Source organism: Lepus europaeus, chromosome 1 (assembly GCF_033115175.1).
Source record: "Lepus europaeus isolate LE1 chromosome 1, mLepTim1.pri, whole genome shotgun sequence".
In the NCBI taxonomy this organism is placed as follows: domain Eukaryota; kingdom Metazoa; phylum Chordata; class Mammalia; order Lagomorpha; family Leporidae; genus Lepus; species Lepus europaeus.
The window spans coordinates 70,801,927-70,821,358 of record NC_084827.1 but is presented as its reverse complement, the minus strand read 5'-3'; the positions used below and the strand labels follow the sequence as shown (position 1 = coordinate 70,821,358).

At 40.3% G+C, this 19,432-nt stretch overlaps 1 protein-coding gene across 2 annotated transcripts in view; it reads left to right on the top strand.

The window, feature by feature from the left end:
* Window positions 1–882: 882 nt before the first annotated feature.
* The window catches only part of DPP10 (dipeptidyl peptidase like 10), a 791,529-nt gene continuing 772,979 nt past the window's right edge, over window positions 883–19,432 (top strand). For both annotated transcript variants that reach the window (XM_062199274.1, XM_062199266.1), the window contains exon 1: window positions 883–954. In XM_062199274.1, the coding sequence (XP_062055258.1) occupies window positions 883–954 (72 nt within the window). The remainder of the gene's footprint in view (window positions 955–19,432) is intronic.

Genomic DNA, 19,432 nt, shown 5'->3' with positions numbered 1-19,432 from the left:
AACCTTTCGAAATTCCACTGGCATTAACCAGGCAGCTAGCAGGGAAATGCGAGTTGGAGAGTAAAGGGTGCCCATTGCCCCCAATCAAGAGGAGCACAGCCTCAGGTCACGATCCGGGACAATCCCTCAGGTCTGGACAGGGGCTGCCGGCCTACCCGCGGACCCTGTCCCCCGCTGCCCTCTGTCTTCGCAGAGCTCTGGAGCATGCCCAGTGGCCGCGCCGGAGGCATCGAGGGCTTCTCACGGGTGCACTCCGCTTCTCCGGGTTTTAGCAGGAGCCCACGGGGGGCGGAGGGGCTGGGGGGACCCGCGGAGCCCGGCTGCACGGGCAGTGCGAGTGGGGAGCTCGCGCGCCGCGCAAGGCTCTCTCCCGCGCTGCGGTTGCTGGGGAGATGCTGGAGCGCGGCTCCGGGCTGCTCCACCTGGTGCTCTGAGCGCCGCGCCGGGAGCCCCCAAGGGCGGGCGGCGGTGCGGGCGGGCGGGGGGCGCGGACTGCGGTAGAATGCGAGCCAGGCTCCTCCCGCGCTGCGAGACGCCGCTCCAGCGCGGTCAGGTGCCGGGAGCCCGCCGCTCGCCGCTCCACTAACTTGCCACTTGGTCGCCTCCGGCCCCCGAGGCTCTCTGCGCTTTGGGGAGGAGGGGGCAAGGGGAGAGGGGAGTTTGCGGGTCTGCGGTAGCCGGAGAAGGCATCGTGCAAGGGGGGAGCTGCTTGCCGCCGCGCTACTTCCCCTCCCCGACGCTCCCCTCCCCCCACCCCGTCGCTCTGCCTTCCGCCAATTCGGGGAGAGAGACGGGCGCCTGTGACATGAGACCGCTGCCAAGTGACGGTCCCCGAGTCTGAAGTGCCCGCGAGGAAGTGAGCGCCAACGCGGGCCGCCAGCGATGACAGCCATGAAGCAGGAGCAGCAGCCCACCCCGGGGGCCAGGGCGAGCCAGGCGCAGCCGGCGGACCAGGTGAGAGTTGGCGGCTGCGCCCAGGCCCTCCGGGGAGGGGTGGCTCCAGCCCGCGTTTCCCCCGCCTCTCCCCCACCCGGCTCGGCCCCCACGCCTCCTTCTCCCCACCCTCCCCCCCGCCCCAGTTCCAGGCTCTCCTCCGCTCATCCATGGACTCCGCAGGAACTTAGAGCATCTTAGTGCGCTCCGGGGCCGGGAGAGAGGATGCGCAAGGTGGAGAGCCGCGGGGAAGGGGTGAGAGAGGTAAAGGCTGGGGATGCCCCGGGGAGCCCCCCGGCGGGCGGGCCACCGGGGGAGAGAGGTGGCCCGGCCAGGGAATGGGGTCTTGACTCCCAATTCACTAGCGCCGGAGGAATCAGACGCGCTCCTGGAGACCTCTACTTGCTGTGATCCAGCCCGATCTGCTGGGAGCCGGGGCGCACGCTGGCAGAAGCGACCCGAGTAGGCAAATGACCTTTAGGCCGGCGGAGTTTTTTCTTTGCTTTCCCGTTTTCTTTACAGGAGAGGAGGGTGAGGGGACCGGGGCGCGGGGTGGGGGTGGGGGTGCACCGGGCATCTGTAGTCTGCTGAGTGAAACGGAGCTAAGGGGAGCAGGAAGGCATTCGTTATGAAGGGGGAGATGGGAAAGCGGTCGCTGTGGTGATTTGTTGGGTCTGGCTGTGCTGTGTCTGCAGAGGTGAGGTCCCCCGTGCTGCCTGGGTTATTCTGTCCCCTGTCAGTCCTTAGGCATCCGCCACCTCCTTTTTGTTTCAGTCCCCAGGGTACTGTAGCATATCCGTCGGGCAGATCCCCATCTTGTCTGTGTTCCTGGACTGGGGGGGGGGGGGGGGGGGGGATCTGGGAGTTCCGTGTCGCTTTTTGCCAAAGTTGGAGGGTCGGAAGCGCCCAGATGCCCTGGTGAGGAGGAGGGAGGCTGCGATAAGCCGGCTGCAGGTGCGATCATGTTGACATCAATTAGACTCCCGGGCTGAGAGAGCTGCACTTAGGTCAACGGGTAACCAGGAAGCTGGAGGGCCCAGGCACTGGGGTACCGGGAGTGGGGCTCCTTGCCCGAGTGCGTTGTCTAGGGCCGCCGCCAGAGGCGTTCCCGGCAGAGACACTCCCAGCTCTTCGCCAGAAGTGGGGCGATGGGGCTTCAAGCAGCTCGGCCCCCGCAGCGGCTCGGCTCTTCGCGGATGCTAAGCACTGAAGAGCATGTTGAGGGAGCTGTCCAAATCTCCCAGGAGTGGCGGCGAGGCAGCGGAGGCGATGCCAGAGATGCTGATATTAATATTCCAGTCTTGGTCATCTTGCCTGGCTTGTGGTCTCTTTTCTCCCTGTCTCTTCCCTTTTCATTTCCCTCACATATGTTTCACACAGGTGGTGGGAATTACTCAATGTCTTAAAGCTCTCTCTCCCTTTACAGGGGCAAGGACGATACATGTTGCAGTTTTTACAAAGCATTTTGTTTTCTTAAACCATCTTTTTTTGCTCTGTATCCTGTGATAAGTACAAAAAGCCCAAGATGTTAATTATCTTTCCCTTCCTCTTGTGCCCATCTCCCCATACAACACAAGGTAGAAACTAGTATGTATGTGTGAATGTATGTGTATAATATATATAAATTATATATAGTTATTTTATATAAAAATATAATTTCTGGACTGGAGTGTAGATTTAACATCCTCTTCCAGGCAGACTGCTGTTAAATTTCATTAACAAGCCCCTGAGCCTTTCTACTGCTTTTGGAATGATGCTACCAATAAGAATGATTAGTCAGATGAGAGTCCCCATGTGAAACCTTTGCTCACTAACCTGTGACACCAGCTGGTTACTTGAGGTGCTGCAAACAGTTCAGTGATGGTGGAGGCAGGGAGGTAGATACAAGGCAGAGCTGAAAATGTACAAGTCAACTATGGACAAGTTGTATATGCACAGCAAGTCTTTTTGTGGGGAGGGATCTGGAAATTACAATTCATATGAGGAATAAATTCAAGCTTGAATCCATTTTTTCTTGTTAGGCATTTTTTATGGTCACTACAAGTATTTGGGGTGTGGCCATTTGCAAAATTATTGTTCTAATTCAGTATATTTAAGTCAGTTTCTGAGCATGTACATGGTTTTAAAATGTCAGTTGTATTCATTTTGTAAGAGAGATCAATTCAAATATGAGAGACTGAGTCTGCAAGGGGAAAGAAAGTCAGAGTGAAATATACAGGAAAGCAATGCTGTGAGATTTTTCAAGTGCTCCCAGGAAATACCTAGTTCTAGCATTCTTTGTTCAAAGCTTGACATAAGAAATCTTGGCTAAATAGTGTGGGTGATTGCTGTGAATGCTCATCCTACCTTCTGCAAGACTTCTTATGCACGATATTGGTCATTACAGCTTAATTCTACAGTTGACACAAAACTTTCACGTAATACCAGATATAAAACCTCTGTAAAGATGTGACTAATTGTATTGGTTTCCATGATATTAAAGGAAAAGGTCTCACAAACTTAAATGAAAATGTACCTTTATAAAATTCTACCTAGTGATTAAATAGGGAGCATGTTCCATCTAATCACTCACTCTGTATTGATTTTGAATGATTTAAGCCTTTGAATGTTGTCAAACTTGTCTTTCACTTTCTGTGGTTGAGATTTTTATGGAACCCTAAAGAAACTTTGTCCTGAGCCACAAACAGCTACCTCCACCTACAGCACAGAAGAAAACCTTAGTCTTTTCTCTGTGTGAGCATGTTTATGAATCATATAATTTGGTTATTGTTACAGTCCTGTAGAGAGCTTACCCTTCCTGTTCATTTATTTGTTACTGTCCTCTGCCATAGAGTGCCATGGCAAGAGGCAGCCCTTCCCAAGGAGCCAACAGTGATAAACATGTCAGGGACTGTATACTTTTATGACTATTCTGAATCATTGGATATACTTTTTTTTTATTATCTAATGATCTTTCTTTTAAAGCTTCATTGATTAAAAAATGTCTACACAGGTATGTTTTGTTTTCATAAAACTGCGCATTGACAAGAGTAGCTATAGTCATTTCCACTTAACAGGATCAATATCCCATTTTCCATTGAGGTGGCTAAATATAATTTATTATTATTTTAAAGAATTACCTCCTGAATATTTGCCACATACAGAGCGTTGTTCTGGGCATTGATATGGTAACATTTGTTGAATGGACTTGGCTGTCTGATGCTCAAAACAAGTTTTTGAGGAGTATGCTGTTGCTATCCCCAATTTAGAGATGAGAATAGAGGGGATTAAAGAAATCAAGCAAGTTGGCCAAGCTTGTCTTCAAAAGTGAAGAAAGTGAGATTCAGCCCAGATCCCATTTAAGTCTGAAGTTTCACCTCCTGAATTCTACACAATCACAATAAAACAGATTCCTATGAAAAATAACTGCAAATTGTGTGTATGTGTGTGAGTAGGCACGAATTTACCTTGAATGTAAAATGGATGAAAAGTTTGTTTAAAGCTTCAACTAAAAATGTAAATAATTATTCTTGAAACTTTGAAGTTAATATCCTCTTAATTCATCTGAATAATACTAAAAAAAATCCAAGTAGAACCTCATAAGTACATAGGGAATTTTTAAAAATAATCTTTGTATTATTTGCTTTTTGTAAGAATGAAACTCAAGTTTGTTAAATTAAGTACTTTTTTGGTAAGTCAGAGAAAGCTTAGATCCTGCTAACATTTCCACCAGATGGCACCCTTCTGCTGAATCCAGTGGGTAAAAATATTGCCTTAAATACTTGACTTTCCTTTCATCTCCAAAAACCAAACCAAAACAACCACACAAAAGCAAAACATTTAAAAAAACTTACATTCTAGAGTATGACTAAATGGTGCATTTTTAAAAGCAACTACTTGGCTGCAAAGATAGCATTAATTATAGTTTTCTTTAAAACATGCAATTTTATGGAAAACCAATACCTGACAATTGAACATCATAGCATTAGGTCTATTATTTTAACATTTTACAGCCTATCACATTTTCAGTACACAAATTTTTATGATTACATATGAATTTGTGCATGCATGTGTATATTAATAGTTTTGAAAATCATGCCTAATTAGGCAGACATCCAGGATTCAAAATATGCTGTTCCATCCTTATTTCCTTTCAATTAAAACTTGTTTCGGGACTGGTGTGCCACGGCTCACTTGGTTAATCCTCCGCCTGTGGCACTGGCATCCCATTTGGACGCCGGGTTCTAGTCCTGGTTGCTCCTCTTCCAGTCCAGCTCTCTGCTGTGGCCAGGGAGGGCAGAAGAAGATGGCCCAAGTGCTTGGGCCCTGCACCCACATGGGAGACCAGGAGGAAGCACCTGGCTCCTGGCTTTGGATCAGCACAGCACCAGCTGTAGCGGCCATTTGGCGGGATGAGACAACGGAAGGAAGACCTTTCTCTCTGTCTGTCTCTCTCTCACTGTATAACTCTATCTGTCAAAACAAAACAAAACAAAACAAAAACTTGTTTCTTTACTGTCCTACCCTGTAAGGGGTCAGGCTGAAAGTAAATACTGGCTACTGAATACATTGCATGTTGTTTTCAATGCAAAGCACTTCATAAGAAAATTAGCATTATAAAGAGGATATTGGAAGAAAAGAGAGATGTGTTAAAGCAGAGAGTGAGATTTCAGTCCAGGTAGCAGGAGAATTGCATTGCAGTGGAAACTTTAGGACTCCAGAGAGGGTGGCCTTAAGACTGTTAATGATGTGTATGTGGGGGCATGGGTAGATTGGGCTATGCATAATGCAGTTGTTCACACAAATTTGTCTACAGATATTTCTATACAACACTTAAACACACATGCCACTTCTTGATATTCCAACTATTAAACCTCCTACTACATATATTCATACTTGCAGAATTACTTTGTGTGTTTTCTAACCAATTTCACATACTACTTCAACTTTATAATAGGGACATGTACAAAGATGAACATCAACCAAGACAGTTTAGAGTTTTTTTCCCCCATCTCACGACTTGTATGAGGTCCAAAACAGGCCAAAGAAATGAAGGAGGGAATGCAAACTTCTCTACAGAAGAAGAAGTAAAAGTTTCCTTAGGTGAACTTGGAAATGTCTCCGCTCTAATGTAGGCAGAAGCATACAGCTTAGCATTGATTATTAGCAGCTCACTATTATTTTAAAGTTTGCATTGTCCTGATGCCAAACACTTCAGGTTTATTTTTTTTCTATCTTGATAGCACCTGTTCACTTGGACTTTTAAACTGAACACCTACCTTCCCTCCACCTGGTAGCCATTCTTATCATCCAGCATCTGCTGACCATAGGAAAGCTTTTTGTTTCCCAGCAGTAGGGAAGGCTGGGACGTAGGTTCAATGGGCAGCATGAGGCACTTAAGAGAAAGCTCTTCTCATGTAGTTTTTTTTTTTTTTCTTTTCTCCTGTGTTAAACTGCCCTGAATTCACAGACATTCATACATATCCAAATGTACTAGTACAGATAACATCTACTGCCATACTAATTATAGAAAACATGGTTTTCTCCAAAACTGATCTTGTAATTGCTTTGTTTTGTGCTGTTTGTTCAGTAATTGTTAACGGAACTCTTTGTTTCGTCTTTTACATAAAATGACTTTCCTTTTCTTTCTGTAAGTGTGTGTATATGTGTGTGTATATACATATATAGTCAATATCTAAATGTCATTGGTATTTTCTAGTTCCATTATTACAGAGTATTAGATAAAAATCAAATTGTGCCAACTTCATTTTTTCCCACTATTTTTAGGTAATAATTTTTGCTTCCCCAAAAGACTTTGTATCTTGTTTGGTCATGGTTTGGTTTATCATTCTCTTTCCAAAAGTTTTCTCAGCAAGAATTGACTTAAAAATTCTTTACATAAAGTAAATGATAAGTTGAAATTTAAAAGTTAGTTAAATGCATAATCAAATCTGATTTTACATTCAGGAATATTCTTCAGTCAAATTGCATTTTATCTGCCTTCAATATTATTGTTACTTCATGATTTTCAATTTTCTTAGGAGAAAAAATTATGTATCAGGTTATAAGATAGCAAATGAATAAAATAGGGGAAAGGTTACTTTTATTATCTTCATCACTACCTCTTTTCTGAGCTCTACATAAAGATTCATTTTATTTATTACAACTAAGGGTCTTTTCTCTGTAAACAAAATGTGACAAATGTGAATTACATAATTGAGAATTTGAATGGCAGGTTCTCTCATGATTGATTTTCAAATAATGGACCAGAGAGACCACTTGAAGTTGCATTAATAATGTTTGTACAGGGAGAAGTAGGCCTTTCCTGTTATTGGAACATGAGTTTACTTTTGGCAAGAGAAATGAGTAAGTGAAAACTCTGATACACTTCCATTAATCACATTTTACCTCCAGGAATTATTTTAATATAAGCTGATGAATGCAAGACATGACTGTTTTTCTTTTCATATGTTTGGAAGCAAGTACTAGAAATCTTTTCTATAAACAACCTTTAAATCAATGTTCCACAAACTTGCGTAATGATACTTCTTTTTTAGATATGGAATTGAAGATTAGGAACTGAGGTAATATTGAAACAGAGATCTAAGATACAACTTTTCAAGAGAAAAAACATTCTGAAACCCGTAAAGAATTTCTCAAATTTAAAAATAGGCAATTCATTTGACTTTGTTAGTCTATATTTCAGGTTTCCTACGATCTCTAAACTTATAATAGTTTTTCTGTCTGTTCCATAACTTTCAGGGGTTTTAGAGGAAAACTAGATATTTCAGTTCTTTGTTCACTTTTTGAGTACTGGAAAAGAAATGTGTTCCGAGAAATAAATTGAGTACATTTTAAAGGTATAGTCTTCATCGGGGTTATTTTTTTTCTCTAATCCTAGAAAGTGTGTGTATGCTACTTCTTCTGGTCATGCCTTCAGTGATAAGCATGTGTGATTCAAACTTAGAGTTTAAATGGAAGAGATTCACCATCTGACTTCATATCTATAGAGTTTGTTTACAGCTGCCCTAAAAAGAGCCTTATGCATCTTTGGTGCCATGAGTGATTTGTTCTGCATATGCTACTTCTTGCAAATTTCTCTTTGCTCACAGAGTCAGTCTCTCTGTGACACAGAATGGTACTTTTGATTCTTTTTTCTCTCCTTGCATCTGTGCCATCTCTAAACCCAAAACCAGTTTCTGGCACTTTCCTTTATTTCCAAGAGCCTCTTCTTCCAAAACCTGATTTCTGATGTGTTGAATATTTTGACATCAGCCCCCTTGCCTTTCCAAACTCTTCCCTTTAACTATATATCACATATATATTGTTAAGATTTCAAGGAACTGTTCTTCCTGACTCTAACACCGTTGTTTTCAGATTAGGAAACAGACTATGGAGAGTTTAAGTGATTTGTCTAAGATCACACAATTGGAAGCATACTTGGTTCTAGGTATCTTCACATATGACCATTTTCTGTGTGTCATCTTTCCAGACTGAATGGTGACATAACAGCCCCGATAGTGTCTGGATGGCACATCTGTCTTCCTTAGCTCTTGACATCAGTGTAACCAAATGTGTATATCCATGTATGTCTGTGTCTCTCTGTGTGTGTCTTTAAAAGTGTTGAGTCCATAGGTAATACTCACTTGACATTTCCTGATTTTTTTCCTTTGTGAGATTTTAGTTCTAAACTATTTTCCTTTAGTTTTGGCATCATCACAAGACTTAAAGAGCTGCATATACATCTTCTCCAATTTTCCATTGTCAGGGAATCACCACCGGAGCCATAAAGTCATTCTGAAAGTCAACTCTGAGATCAACTGCTCCAAGAAAATGACAACACCTCCCACTACACAAGCAGAAGCTGACTTTCCGGAAGATTTCTCTTGTCCTCAGCTTGAATGAGCAACTATTGATTATACACTCAGCATTTGAAGTTGCAACTCAATAGCAAAGGAGTAGCGAGTGGATGATTTCCTCATGAAGGAGGGATGAGCTTAAGAACTCTGAAATCCATGCTGGTTAATATTAGAACCTTCTTGGACAGTTAATAGAAACAAACAACTTCTAAGTCACTGAATTTCTTGGTAGATAAGGCTTTTCCAGAAATAGAAATTGTGATTTTTTTCTTCCTACATGTGTTTGTCTGAGTACCAAGTTCCAATATTAGACCTGAGAAATATTTATATGGTAAATAAAAGTCCAGTTAAAGAATTGAGTCAGTAAGATTTTTTTTTTAATTCATTTGATCTGACATCAGAGTCTAGCCCTTTAATTTACTAGTTTGAGCAACTTACCTTGTCTGTCTCTACAATGGATACTTTGTCTGAAATTGGAATGATTATTACTTCGCAGAATTACTGGTAGGGTTAAAAATGTTATAGGTTTATTATCCAATAGATGTTCAAAAATGACAGTACTTATTATTTGATTACTAGTATGTGTTCTGTAGCAATACCAGACAAAGGCAGAGTGATGGAAAATCAAACAACACTGGGTATTCAGTTTCCCAGAAGTTAGAAATTCCAGTTTTAAAGTATCTTTCTCCATTTTTTTTTTGTTTACCACATCAAAAACTTATGGCCTCCTTTATTATTTAGTTCCTGTTTTTATTGATATGGAGATTTTACAATGTCATCTTGGCTCAAAAGCAAATGTGGATTATGAGTTGATTATGAAAATTTATGGTATACATTTTGTATGCCATATACAAGTGCAGAGAAGCTGACAAAGTTTGGCTTTCAAATTTGGAGAACTAAATATGCATTCGCTCTCTTAAATTTGTACATTTCTTTTCCCATCCTGTGGTTAAATTCCATCTCATGCTTATAATACATTCTGTATTCTGTGTGCTGCTTCATTCCTTCTCAGAACTACAATTTTTGAGCTGTAACAGTGAATCCAAAAATACTAATGTGGAATCACAGATGGTGCAAATATTTGAAAATAGGTAAATACAATCTAGGATTAGCTGCTTGGGCTCAGAAATGTCAGCTTCACATTGCTTATGGGTTACACAAAGCAATTTTAGTTAAGGAAAATCCAAGGCAAAGACAGCATGATGTAAAATTGCTGATTTGGAGTAGTGCAACATAGCAAGCCCATAATTGTTATGTAAACCTCAAAATTAGTCATGCTATAATAAGAAAAATGTATTTCAGAGGAGTCAAAAAGTGCCAAGAGGTTACACAGGTGATAAAAAATTAAGTACATAGCATGGTATTGTTACACAGTACCATCTGCTGATTTCCATTTAAAACCAATTTTTAAGGAGAAACTATCTATTATTTTGTGGATAAACACATATTACCTAAGCTTTGAAAGCAACATTGCCAGAATAATCTTCAGGTGATGGTTATTAATAACATGTTCTTTGTGCTCCTCGTAACCTAGAATTTTAAATAATAGAATAGGCTCTCAATTTTTCTTCTTTAAGGGAAATATGTCTTTAAAAATTTTATAATTGGCACATGATTAAGTCAAGTACTTTACTGTTAAAGACACTGAGAATGGCAAAGACCAACTCACACAACATCTCACCAGAGATGAGTTTTGTAGATTAGAGCAACAGTTCCTCCCTACTTATTTGGATGCTTATGTACCTGTCAGAATCATAGATGTCATTTGTTAGTCCGTAGTAATATCAGTTAAGGAAAACGTTGATTAGAATTAAAGAAGGAAGTTCCAGCTGTTTTAATGATTTTCCAAAAATCTTTTTCTGGGCCATATATTTATTAAGACAAGATCTATTATGTAAAGTCTATCCAGAAGCAACACTGTTACCTGTGCCATGGTTTTAGTGACATTTTGATTTTTTGCAATTTCTCATTTCTCAGACGAAAAAGACTCCCAAAGACTAGGGAGACCAGCTCCAGATAAGACATGGAGGTCTATGAAGGTCTATAGCATTAAACCTTGTCAAAGTAAAAGGTTATAAAAATGACTCATTTAGATGTGTAGTAAACATACATCAAGAACTAACTCATTAACAAAAGAACTACCAAGTTGGTAAAGTGTTTCAGAGAACATTTGTGGAGGGTGGCGATTATAATCATTCAGGAAAAGACTTGCTACCAAAGTTTGCAGAATTATACACAAATATGGTTATTATCTGACAGAGCATTTAAACTAACACTTTTGGTTGCCTTTTTTAGAAAGCAGTATTCTTTGGCAACCCATCTATCTTCAATACATAACATCTAATTTCATATATTTTGCGCATCTGTTACATAGTAAAAATTGTAAGTCAAAGACACACAGTGTCCTAAAGTTATATAATCTTCGTGTGGACTGATTAAATAATGCCCTAGTTTGACATTGAAAAGATGGACCTGCAGACAGACTTGAGTTTTATTCACAGCCTCAAGAATTTTTATTGACTTTTCTAACTTCAGAAAAATGGTGCAATCTAGGCTTATACTTGGTGTCACAGCCAGCTTCTTAAGCAATTTTATCAAAGCTTTCTACAAACCCCACGGAGCTTCGATTGTCAGATTTGATTCACCAGCAGCAAGGTGTTGGAATGTAGCCAGTAGGCCAACCCTGCTTGTCACATTCATCCCAACAAATTGGTCCAGGTGTCTTTGAAGGATAGTGCAGAACAATTTGGTAAACCCAAATTGCTCTTCTGTGGAGAAGATGAGATAGGATAATTGCACACAAGGAAATGAAAATCATTCTTTAGGATTTCGCAAAGTATGGTTCAGATCAAGTTGCATGGTAGGATTCTACCTAAAGATGGCTGCCTTCAGTGCTTCCTTTAGAGAAGAGATAAGTCATCCCCATGAACTGATTTCAAATGTATCAGAAGTTTTCCTTCCTCTGTCATTCACTTTCATGACCACCAGTACCCCAACAGACAGCTTTTCTAATCTGTTTCATAGATCTGGAATTCCACCATGACTTCTTTTCTTGTTACTTTTTTTCTAATTTTTGATTATTCATCTTTCCATGATTGCATGGTATATTCTGTCTTTAGAACTGATCTTGTAGGGAGGAGCAGAGAAAATAAGTACTTATGAATGTAACAGTGGAGGCAGGAGAAATAAACAGAGAACTGGGGCTGTATAGAGAATGAGCACCTGCACATGGAGCAAGTCATTCCCTTCCCTGGCGCTCAGCTTTCTCATCAGCTCTTTCTTTAAGAAAGTTAGGTTTAGAATGACAATTTGTCTGTGTACACAAAGGGTTCCAGTGAATTATTTTTGTAATTAAACTTATTGAATTATTGAAATTATTTTTCTAAAATATATTTTTCTTTCTCATAAAAAAAGTCTAGAGCAGCACTGTCTTGTACATTTTGGAGTGATGAAAATGTTCCATATTTGTGCTTCCCAATATTGGTAATCAACGGCCACTTGTGGCTAGTGGACACTCAATTTTATTGCTATTATCGCTGAAGAAATGAATTTAAAATTTTATTTAATTTTAATTAGTTTAAATTTAAGTATGTGGCTGGCGGCTAGTGTATTTGTTTTACATCATTATTTTTCAAATTTTAATATTCATGTGATTTATTTTGGGATCTTGACAAAAAGGGATTCTCCTAAACTTTCTTGAAAATTTAGTTTATTGTTAGTTATTTTTTAAAATAAAATTTTTATTTGACAGATAGATTTAGACAGCGAGAGAGAGAAACAGAGAGAAAGGTCCTCCTTCTGTTGGTTCACCCCTCAAATGGCTGCTACAGCCAGCACACTGCACCAATCCGAAGCCAGGAGCCAGGTGCTTCCTCCTGGTCTCCCATGTGGGTGCAGAGCCCAGGCACTTGGGCCATCCTCCACTGCCTTCCCGGGCCACAGCAGAGAGCTGGACTGGAAGAGGAGCAGCCGGGACTAGAACCCGGTGCCCATATGGGATGCCGGCACCGCAGGCGGAGGATTAACCTAGTGAACCACGGCGCCGGCCCCTTATTGTTAGTTATATGAAAGACAGAGAGACAGAGGCTGATAGAGGGAGCTGTTTCATCTACTGGTTCATTCCCCAAATGCCCACAATATCCAAGGCTGGGTGAGGCCAAAGCTAGGATCTGGGAACTCAATCTGGGGCTCCCATGTGGGTTTCAAGGAACCAAGTACTTGGCCATCACCTGCTGCCTCCCAGGGTACACATTAGCAGGAATTCTGGGATCAGGAGAAGAGCTAGGGCTGAATACAGGTGTCCAAGGTGTGATGGGGTCAATTCAAGTATCATCTTAACCACTATACAAAATGCCTACTGCATCCTCTGTTCTCCCCCCAAAAAGCAGATTCTAATCCAGTACATCTGGGGTCAGGGCCAAGATTCTACATTTATAGCATGTGCCAGATGGTGGCTATTCAGTGGACCATATGCTGAAATGTGACATTTTATTTATTCCCAGCAATGATATTTTATTGTAATTTATGATTTTGGTCATGCTGGCATTTGTTATAAAAGAGGAGTCTGTGGGGTGAGCATCGTAATGCAGCAGGTCAGGATATACTCTGAATGACTGTATCCCCAGAGTGCCAGGGATGGGATCTTACCTCTGCTTCTGATCCAGTTTCCTGCCAATACACACCCTGGGTGGTAGTAGATAACAGCCCAAGGACTTGGGCTCCTGCCACTCACAGGAAAGACCTGGATGGAGTTATTGGCTGCAGCCTGGCCCAACCCTGACTGTTGTAGGCATTTAGTAAATGAATTAATGGCTTCATATTCTCTCTCTCTCTCTCCCTCCCTCCCTCCCTCACTCACTCTCTATTTCTATCAAATAAATAAAAATAACTAAATTTAAAAAAATGATTCTGAAAGGCCTGTAGCAAAATCACAATGTATGACTTTCCAATTATAAAAGTAAAGTAATTTTAGCACCAAAATTATTGGCCTTTTGTGATCACTGACAATAGCTAAATTTTTATGTATATACTATTTATTTATTTAAGAGGTATAGTTACAGACAGAGAGACAGAGAGAAAGGTCTTCACGCTGCTGGTTCACTCCCCAAAAGGCAGCAATGGCACAACTGGGCTGATCTGAAGCCAGGAGTCAGGAGCTTCTTCTGGGTTTCTCAAAAAGGGTCAGGCGCCCAAGGACTTGGGCCATCCTCTACTGCTTTCCCAGGCCATTAGCAGAGAGCTAGATCATAAGAGGAGCAACAGAGACATACACCATTGCCCATATGGGATGCAAGTGCCATAGGCGGAGGCTTAGCCTACTACGCCACAGTTTCTATCCTATGTGTATACTATTTATGTGTATAATGCAATTGTCAAATTCCTAAATCAATTTAGTAATCACCTTAATTCTACATAATGGATGCTGCATTTATTCCAGTTTGGCATAAGAGCTAAGAACTGAAAATGTTATAGATACCCACAGTAGTAGCACAGGTAGTAAATGGAGAAGCTGTCTCTGAGACATATGCAATCCTATGTATCATAATAATCATCAATAACTTTCCTTTAATAAATTGAGGCCAGTGGTTTGCTATATGTGATTGACAAATCGATCATATTTGATGGTAGTTGTAGTAGTAATGCTTATTAGAATTCTCTTATGTTAGTGTCATCTTCATTTTAAAGATGGAGAAAAAAGCTCAGAGAAGTAAAAAAAAAAAAAAATTCACCAGGGCCTTGTGACTGCTGAGAGCAGGATTTCTGTCTTTTGTGTGTCCAGCTGGAAATGAAGTTTGCTTTGAAAATTTTAGCCATGTAGAATTTCATGCTTGTCAAAAATATTTTTCAGACTTATGTATTTATTTTAAAGGTCAATTGAGAGAGAGAGAGAGAGAGAGAGAGAGAGAGAGAGAGGTCCTCCATCCACTGTTTCACTCCCCAAATTGCTACAATGTCTGTGGCTGGGCCAGGCCAAAGCCAGGAGCCAGGAATTCCGTCTGGGTCTCCCACATTGGCAATACTTGGGTCATCTTCTACTGCTTTCCCAGGTGCATTTACAGGGAGCTGAATTGAAGAAGATTGAAACTGTTGCTCTGATAGGAGATGCCAGTATCACAGGCAGTTCCTCATTCCACCATTCTCTCAATAGAATCACTATTATTATTTTCATTGTTTTTTTGTTTCAGATAAAGTTTTATGTGATCAGGCTAATCCAGACTCTTTCCTCACTTTTCTTTTTATATAAGTATTAGCAGACACATTCATGTAAAGTATACAATCTTTTTACATTTTTTATTTTAAAGTTTGGATGCTATCTAAATAAGTTCTCTACTGTTGGCTTTTTTAAAACAATTCTTCGCCATTATTTAGGATGTGTATCTCATAAACTTGATACAGGAGTATGCATGTACACTTGTCTATAGATAGACAATGCTATCAACACTCTGCCTGTAAACAGTGGCCATTCACTGTATACCTGAGAGTGTGACTGAAGAGGCAGACAGCCAAGTTTCAAATCATGGATCTAACATGTAGAAGCATGTGATCCTAGTCAAATTATGTTCTCTGAATTGGTTTCCTCTTCTTTAAAATAGAGGCAGAAATATTAACTTACAACAGAATTCTAATGAACATTATGACTATAACTATTATTATGGCTACTACTGCTATAAATTGTGGGAAAGAATAAAATATTTTATTGATACACCACATGCAACAAATCATTGGCTTCAATTTCATAGCATAAAGTTATTGATGATTATTATGATATGTGTAATTATATGTAACCAAAGTCAGTTTCTTCATTTACTAGCTTTGTGATCTTGAGAATCTTTTAACCTCTCTGAACCACAATGCATCATTAACAAAACTAGAAGAAGGTAGCAGGTGCCCAGCCTAGTGGTTAGGATGTTGACCTCCAAATATGAGTGCCTGCATTGTTGGATTCCCAACTCTGGCACCGGACTGCATCTTCCTGGTAATGCAAACACTGGTGGGAGGCAGAAGTGATAGCTCAAGTAATTGGATTCCTGTCACCCACATGGAAGACCTGGATTGTGTTCCCATCTTCAGATATGGCCCTGGCCCAGTGCCAGCACTGTGGGCGTTTGGAGAGTAAACCAGTGGACAGGCGCTCTCGGTCTCTTATTCTCCCCTTTTCTCCTCTGCCTCTCAAAATTTTTTTTTAGATTTATTTTACTTGAAAGTCATAGTTACACACAGAAAAAAGGAGATGCAGAGAAAGAGAATGAGAGGCAGAGAGAGAGGTCTTCCATCCGCTGGTTCGCTCCCCAGATGGCCGCAATGGCCAGAGCTGTGCCGATCGGAAGCCAAGAGCCAGCAGCCTCTTCCTGGTCTCCCATGTGGGTGCAGGGGCCCTAGGCCTTGGGCCATCTTCTACTGCTTTCCTAGGCCATAGCAGAGAGCTGGATCGGAAGTGGAGCAGTCAGGTCTTGAACCAGCACCCATATGGGATACTGGCACTGCAGGCAGCAGCTTTACTTGCTATGTCACAGTGCCAGCCCCTCAATTTTTTTTTTAATCTGCAATAAAAATATTTTGCTTGTGGGTATTCACCTCAATGTGTTTGAATGTGCATACAGTCATCCCCCAGTATTAGAGGGGCACTGGATTCTTAGATACCAAAATGCAGATGTTCAAGCGCCTGATATGAAATGATATAGAATTCACATATAAGCTATGCCTATCCTCCTATGTACTTTTAGAAGCTCTATATTACTTAAAACACCTAATACAATGTAAATTCTATGAAAATAGCTGTTATATTGTATACTTTAAGGAATTGTAGCGAGAAAAAAAGTGTCTGTACATGTTTAGTGCAGGTGCAACTTTTATCTATATACTTTTGAACCATGGTTGGTTTAAGCCACAAATGTGAAACCTATGAGTGTGGAAGACTAAATGTACATATAATATCTTTATTTATAAAAATTGGAATGTATGTATCAATAGAGGGTTTTTTTTTTTTTTTGGAAGGAAGGTATCTTCTTGTTCACCCTCAATATTAGCTTCAGAAATGTCAGCATTTTCACATTCTAATTATTTGAGATAATTGATGAGCCTTTCCCAGTAGAAAGGTAAAAAGGAAATGAGCTACTATTTTCATATTCTTAAAAACATTTATATCTTATGAGATCTTCATGTTATGGAAATAATGAAACAATATTTTGAATTTCTAACATAGAATTTAATAAATACTCTGCACTTTACATTATTATAAGGAATGGGTATATTTGAAGATGTATGGATAATACTAACAACACTAAAACCTGCTAATGGACTAGTTCCAGCATTGTGAAAATTTTATATATTATATTATTATTAAGTAATATAGAGAATCTCAGTATATGATGAAGAATACATGAGATGCATCCTATAGGATTAATGTAACTTGGGAAATTGGAGGTATATCTTCAAGGAATACACTGTGTACCCCATTCACTTGTCTTATTTAGTCTGGAAAGACTGCTAGTGCTCTCAGACACCACTGTTCACCTCAACCCAGTGAATACAAAAGAGGATTCTAATGGTTGAAAGAGAGATTGAAGACCTCAGTCTGTACAGCACACATTTTTTTATTTCCAAAGAAAAATTACCTCTGCAAATTATAAATTCATGAAGTTTCTTGTTTTTATCACTGCATGTATTCAGGTTGTTGAGAAATTTTTGAAGCCAGTAAATTTATTTGGCCAAAATATTCCTCTCCATTCCACCAAGTAGTATTGAAAATTATTAACAAGCATACCAGGAAGAAAAATTGCGATGCTGAAATGTTTTATTGATCCACTAAAGATGACCAGCTGTACCAAGACTGCAAACCATTTCACAGGGGGAATTTTTAGTTTCTTAACAATAGGAAAAATAAGTTTTTTATAAAAAAAAGTTTCATTTAAGATTCTATAAAGATTACAGAGCTATTTAAAATCAAATAACCTCTTTTCTCTGTAAAAGTTTAAAGAAAAATCAATTGTTTTTGCAATACACCTGCTGAATTACAGAAGGTCATACTTGGTAACTGCTGGTCTTTGAACACTAGGCTAAAAAAAGTTTAGTTTCTAATGCTTCAGTGGAGTCAAGCTACTGAATGGGGAAGTGTTTTTTTTTTTTTTTTCCCGAGTTCAGATCAGCAGATCAGAAATTAACACTTGAGTTACTTTTTGAGATATTAGAGGAAGACTTGGGGATCGCAGTGCGGGGAAATGTGCATTGATAGAAATCAAGGATTACTTACATTTCCTTTAATTTTAAAAACTATATATAAATCACACAGAAAGGTGTATAAAATGATATCAGGAGGATTCTTTATCCTGTGATATAATCTAGTGGAAGAATATGACCTAAACTTTATTGGTTACTAATTACATATTGATACATATAAGCTAGGTAATGATACCAGTTGATTTTATTATAAGCACACTCAACCCTCCTGAGTGTTCTAATTCAGATCTCTTAGGTTAGACCAATTGTATTTGCAAATTAGTTTGTAAATCCTGTCAGGTAATATAATTTACAATAATTTAGGGCAGTTAATCAGGAAGTCAGGATTCCTCTGTCTTTTGGAATTTTAGTGTGTTTTGGTGAAACAATGAACACTCTATTATGCTCTGATACTATCTAACATTAACATCCTGTCACCAGAAATCCACAGATGCATTTAGACACACAGTCTTATACTCCTAGAAAGCTCTTCTTAATTTGGGGTGGGGGGGTGGGGGGGAAGAAGTGCGAATAAACCCTTTCTGCTAATTTTATCTCAATATCCTTTTAGGTAAGTATTCAGGACAACCTCAAGTTCTCTTGATTATAATAATCTCTTCCTCTCTCCTCCCTCCCTTCCTTCCTTCCTTATGCAAAGATGCAAGATGAAATACAGAGATGAATACCAATCATTCTCTTCTTCTAAAACAAAAACATCTCACCCATATTTGATGAATAAAGACCACTTAGAAGCTGTTTTCTACCATGCAGTGACTTTACATGTAGATCTTGTAATGCACATATGCTCTTTCTTTCTTTTTTTTTTTTAAATTTTTTGACAGGCAGAGTGGACAGTGAAAGAGAGACAGAGAGAAAGGTCTTCCTTTTTGCCATTGGTTCACCCTCCAATGGCCGCCGCGGCTGGTGCGCTGCAGCCGGCGCACCGCGCTGATCCGATGGCAGGAGCCAGGTGCTTATCCTGGTCTCCCATGGGGTGCAGGGCCCAAGCACTTGGGCCATCCTCCACTGTACTCCCGGGCCACAGCAGAGAGCTGGCCTGGAAAAGGGGCAACTGGGACAGAATGCAGTGCCCAGACCGGGACTAGAACCCAGTGTGCTGGCGCCGCAAGGCGGAGGATTAGCCTATTGAGCCGTGGCGCAGGCTAACACATATGCTCTTTCTTATCTTGGATTCTGAAAAATAGTTTTCAGACAACCAGTGTGGGTGTGAAAATACTTAAAATGGCCAATTTGCTTTGTTCTTTTAAGTTATCACAATGGAAGGTTTGGTGAATTATTTGCTAACTTGCAGGTATTCAGAAAATATTTTATGCGGCTTATCTTTTGTCTACTACTTTATAACACTTTGCTCTATCATTTGGTTGCTTAAAACACCCACTGTTTTGATTTCTTTATAGTTCTGTTGGACAGAAGTTAAAGCAGGA